Source organism: Pseudomyrmex gracilis, unplaced genomic scaffold, assembly GCF_002006095.1.
Source record: "Pseudomyrmex gracilis isolate BER0280 unplaced genomic scaffold, ASM200609v1 scaffold_580, whole genome shotgun sequence".
NCBI classification, from domain to species: domain Eukaryota; kingdom Metazoa; phylum Arthropoda; class Insecta; order Hymenoptera; family Formicidae; genus Pseudomyrmex; species Pseudomyrmex gracilis.
The window spans coordinates 47,947-53,809 of NW_018021164.1; the positions used below are offsets into that span (position 1 = coordinate 47,947).

The window sequence follows — 5,863 nt, forward strand, 5'->3', positions numbered from 1 at the left end:
GGTAAGTTTTTGGAATTGTTTCTATTATGTTTGTTATAGTTTTTCGTTCGCGAGAGCTCGTTGCGCTGCTGTTGTTAAATGAAATATCTGCAAATGATGCAGTTTTCTTCGGAGTTGACTGATTAATCCGTTGATAGTGATGTTACCCCGTGGGGTCCTTAGGATGCCGCGAGGAGGGACGTCGAAAAGATATCTGATTTATTACTGTAGCACCACAGATTTTATTTTATATAATTACACGTTTCTTTACAACTCGTGTTTACACCTTGATTCACCTTAAATTCCTAACTTCTAAGTTCCCACAAGCGACGCTCTGTCGAGCAGAGCTTCCGGCCGCAACACGTTTTGGGATTATTCCAACGATGCACGGGTGACGCCGGTTTTTATACCTCAGCTAATCAATCGTGATTGGCAAAGGAAAAACCGGACGATATCCGGTGTCCGAAAAGTGCAATGCAGACCACTGCATCTTTTCGGCCGCGCGTGCGACCGCTGGCCAGCGCGTCCTCGGACGCGCCATCACATTTCGCCTAGCGTCGGATTCCAGTAGCCCCGATAACCTTATAACAAGCACTTTAAACTGATCGATAACACAAACATATAACTAAACATACAACTCAACATACTGTTTAATTTTACACTAGCACCTTATAACAGTGACTATTATTATTATTGTGTCGTAATGGTGTTGAATAATGTTTTGGTAAAACAGAGGATGTTTGAGGCAAAGCGTCCATTGGTTCTTCCGCGTCGTGAAATAGTTCTCTCATTTCCTCGTCCTCCTTCTCTTCCCTTTCTTCACCAGTCACAGCAGTTGTTTCCGCCACAGATGGATCTTTTTCTTTGCGAGAACGCTTTCTCGCTTTTCGGATAAAATACAGATATCAACAAAGTACTTTGCTGTACAATTTCCATTTTTCACCTTCATCAACAGGGNAATCGAGAATACGTCTCATCTCCGCGTCGAGACGCGAGAGCACGATTCCGGGAGTGCGTGTGGTATTAGCAGTGGTATTTTCCCCCGCCATTCGTTGTTGCATTCTTTCGAGATTATCCGTAGAAATCAGCACCATTTTTTTAGTCCGTCCCATGTTTACTCGATAATTCGAGATAATAAAGCTGTGAGTATGGGCCCGATGATGTACGATAAAAAGCCTCCTTGTTGCACCAGCAGGTTTCTCTTGCACCTCCAAATACCTCTTNGTTCCGCGATACGTCGCAGCGCCGTTTTGTATCGGATTAAACGGTTTTTCTCTCTTTTTTCGAGCGGTACCGTACCTCTGAGCGTATTGTGGACACACTCGCGAATACACGCGATGAATTTGTTATCAGCGTTTTGCAGAAAAGCAGCGCGTTGATTTTTATTTAGAAGACACAGAGCTTTCAGTAGACAGATGTTTTTTCACCGAGAGAGCGCTTAGCTCTAATATGCGCCTTTTGTTGCTTCTTCCGCTCCTTCGTCGGCATCGTAGCTTCGAATGATGCCCTTCCCTCGTGTGCTTCGGGTTTTTATACGCTTGTTTTTACGCGAGGGATCTGCGAGGTACACGTAATGACGCGGATCGTTGGGAAAGATACACGTTCGAAAACGATATTCGTCCGGTGTTGATTGTTTCAAATTGAGCAGTAAATAACCGTGAGGACGCGAAGTGGCGTCGTAGTACGCTTCTTCCAAAAACTTTGCGTTGTCAGGATAGACTTGACGCGCGAGATGGCGAATTTGCGCGCAATCGCGCGGGTTCTTGAAAACCACAATGTAATTCGCATTCAGCGAAATATCGCATTGACCGCGTCCCTGATGAAANAGATTCTGTGAAATAAGTATAACGCTAAGATTTTTNTGATGGCTACCCTTGGTAAACAAATCAACGATCACTTTGCACGCCGACGATTCTCGCATAAGATCGTCGATTATTATTAATTTCGCACAAAGCGGATCGTTTGATTAATCTTCCGGGCGGGGTAGTCCTTCGCGAAATTCGATTTTACATTTTTCCATCTCGCGTTGCAACTCGAGATAGGCTTCTTGCCACTCGCCGTAATAAAATAAAATTCTCCCGATTTGAATATTCGCCATTTTCGGCAAATAACGGAGAAAAATCTTTCCAAAAATTGTTTTCCCGCATCCTGTAGGACCGCAAACGATCGACGTCCAGGGATGTTTCCAGCGCACGTCCATTTCGAAGACTGTACAAATTGCCGCTTGTATAACTCTTAAATTAAACTGTTTTTAGTTTGCGACGATGAACTCACAATCGCGCGTTGGGCCCCGCGGCGGCCGCGTTTTGCCGCGAAATTCAGCTAATTTTTGTCGCGACAACGGTGAGCTTATTTCGGATGAATGAAAAGCTGTTTTAATAAAAAAATCAGCTTATTGTCGCGCGCGCAAAAATAAGCTCGTCAAACGCGCGCGCCAATATAAGCTTATAGCTTTTTGTTGAGGTTATATCAAAAAGTTTTTACGGATAAAAGAAAACAGAGATCGGGAAAAAGAAATCTTTTAATTTTGTTTTAATAAAAATTTAATAACACTAAAATATTACGTTTTACAAAATGTGTACCTATTGCTTAATCTACTAACATGTACAGAAAATCTCGCATTTTATAACCTTATTTTTACACACAATTGTTAAAATAACTTATATATTTTTCTTTTATTGTACAAAACGCTTGCTTACATTGTGACTTGTTTGGACAGAAAACATATACATATATATATACAATTTTAACTCTTACTAGAACGTTTAAAATATACAAACTATTTACAAGAAAATGCGCGGAAAAAAGTCTTATTCTAAATAGCCGTATGAAACGGAGCGTCGCTCGTCGATAAATCTACGCTTCAGCAAAACCGGCTAGCAGATTTTTGATTCATCCCGCGTCACAACCTCGTGAAAAGCGGTGCGACAGATCGCTCTAAAATGCAGATTTATCGACACATTTTCTTCTTTTCTCTCTCTTCTCATTAACATTTCCCTAACCCTATTGAAATTAATTATGCGGGAGGTTGCGGAATTGAGAGTTATTCCCTTGATTTTACACACCTCCCGCGCGCCACCGTCCGGAGTACAAACTACGTACGCGTAAAATTTCGGGCCACCGNATACAAACGACTCGATGTAACTACCACGNCCGTAGCCTTNGAGCTNGTCCGTCATATCGCCCAGGAAATTTCCCGTACGCGGTTCGTATTTGCCGGGTTCTCCGCTGCTCACATAAATACACAAATCTGTATCGTAATAAAGAACGCGCTCGCCTAAACGTTCTAAATATTCGTGCAGTTTCAATCGCGCCTGTGCCGTCGTGTACGCCGCTATTATCACGTTGGTAATCGGAGAGGATACAACCGCCTTGTCCCGCATTCGCCACGAAACATATATTACCTTGTCATTTACAGGTAATATATCGGTTACCTCGTGCTCGGGGCTCGACAATAGCAATACGAGACGTTCCTGCGACTTTACCACCTCGGTACTCGTCAAGTTCGATCGTTGCCCGAATTTTCCCCAAAACGAATTGAGGCACAGCTTTGCGACCGAGCGTAGACCTGGATTTTGCGCAATGTTTGCTCTATCTAGAGCGATACCCTCGACTGCTTTGTATTCTCGAAGATATCGTTCTTTAGATTGGTCGCCCACGCATTCGCTCGGCCATCCGCTCTCCTCTTGCTTCAATTTGAGAAAACAGTTTATGTATTCGGCAAATAATCCTCCTTGACGCGTATCAGCGTCGTATCGGCTCGTCTCGTATTGCCATATCTCGCTCACTGCACTCACGAAATAACCCTNTTCCACAGCTTTGCGTAATTCACACGATACCCACACGCCTTCGAATTCACGATCGCGTAGATTTTCGTGCGAGCACTGTGTCTGCGAGAAGTTTTCGCAGCAACTGNGGCACAAAGCAAACAGTAGTTTGCCCTGCACGCGGTACGGGAGTACAGGGTGAAAGAGATTGCGCGGAGGGAGCACTCTACAACGCACAAGCCCTTCGACCGCGGAAATATTGACACCGGATATCGCCCCGATGAGCGAGGCGCACTCTTTTTGTCCGACAAGAATTTTCGGATGTCCAATCGGGAAAGCGCCGGTTTTCAACACGTAAAGGTATAGAGAACACACGTCTACGTAACGTATTTTCTCCGTACCCGTAATTTCGCGCCGAATCGTGATGTTTCCCGTTTGACCGCCGAAAAACGCGTCACGCGGTGAAAGCGGTTTATCTGCGAGCATNGGATGTTGGTCTAAAAACGCTTGCATTTCGCGATTTTCCCGCGTATTGCGATCAAAAGCGTACTCCCATTTCTCCGTCACGATGTACCCTTGTTTGAAGACGCCATGACGTTGTCAGTGTACGCTCGTATCGCGAGTTCATCGTGTCGTACACTTCGCGTTCCCCCGTGCAGAGACGTTTGTCGCGTTTCGTTTTAAAACACACGGGACACCCGTGCCAAAAGCAGCAGTGGTATTGCAACACGTGACGCTCACCGTTCGCCGTCTCGTAATACCCGTCGACGGGAATGCCTCCGACTTCCACGAGACGATGTTCTTGCCCGTGACCCGCGTGAACAATAATGCGGCCGAGCTCGCGCTTCTTCCACACCAGCCACTGCAGAGCTTTGCGGGATTGCGTATCCGCGAGGCTATATCCGTCGCGAGGAATGACGCCGATCTCTTCTTCACGTAAAAAGTTTTTGCGGAAAACGCGCATGCATGTGGAAGCGATGGTCGTGCATTCTTCAAACGGACATACGTTTCCGCGCTCGAGAAATATCTTGCGGAAAGCCATGGACGCTCGCCGCAAGATATCAACGTCGTTACGACAATAACGCACTATCTCGCGTTGAAAGTCAAAAACTGCGTCTTCGCGCATCTGTTCCGCGTGCCACGACAAAAAACGTTCGCGTTCTTCGCTAGACATACTATCCGGCGAGTAATATTCAACGGCTGGTAACGGACCGACGTACGACTGATTCGCGAGTGTGTTAAATAAATGCGGAAAATATCCCTTTTCCACCCTACCCCGCAAACCGAAAGCTTGCGGCAGAGCTGACAAACGCATNGGCATATAGTTGATACTGTCAATAAATTTTGTACGCCCGGCCGTTAATACGACAATCTTTGTCCCGTTTAATATTACTTGTGGATCCAAATCGCCACGTTTTTCCGTGATGTAACGAAGGATGAACTGCGCGTCGAACGCCTTGGCGTTGTGCGCGATGCAGATAATCTGCTTGAAACATTTCGTCGTTCTCGTAACAAAATCGACGAATTGCCTCACCGGATCATCGCGGAACACGAATTTGCGCACATTGCACCACCGGCAACGTATCGTCATGTCGTCCTCGCCCGCACACGCGACGCAGATCTGCTGTGCGACGCAAAGAGTGGGCACGTGAATTTTCATAGACGCTGTACCTTCGAGCGTCTCATCCTGTCGGGTCTCGAAATCGTAGAACACGAATGCGACGCGCGCGTTTTTCTCTTTGCCGGTGAAATCCTCGCGTGTAAAAGATCGAATATAACAAAGATGGTTTACATCTTGACGCGAACTGCAAATGTTACAAAACACGACGCCGCATTCGTGCCTCGCACTCGCTGTTCTGTACAAACGCCCGCAATCATTACAAAATTGCAAGGCGCTGCACACGCTCACGCGACCGTCTCCGTACGATTTTTCGGCTCGGTGACGCTCGAAACACTCGCGCCCGTAAAACATTCTCTTACATTGCTCGCATTGAATTAATTCTACTTCTTCTGTTTCGCACAACGGCACACCGCGACAACGCAGACATTTATGNGAGCATCGATGAACTCCTCGTTCGGGACGATAAGGCAGGTTGCAAGAAATACAGTATTCCCTG

The 5,863-nt window shown here is 46.1% G+C and overlaps 1 protein-coding gene across 1 annotated transcript; it reads right to left on the bottom strand.

The window, feature by feature from the left end:
• Positions 1-635: 635 nt before the first annotated feature.
• On the bottom strand, positions 636-5,406 carry LOC109861108. The gene is made up of 4 exons (XM_020440625.1): positions 4,488-5,406; positions 3,045-4,321; positions 923-1,280; positions 636-841 (listed from the first exon to the last, which is right to left on the bottom strand). The coding sequence occupies exons 1-4, from the start codon at positions 5,404-5,406 to the stop codon at positions 636-638; spliced, it is 2,760 nt and encodes a 919-aa protein (XP_020296214.1).
• Between the last annotated feature and the right edge of the window lie 457 nt (positions 5,407-5,863).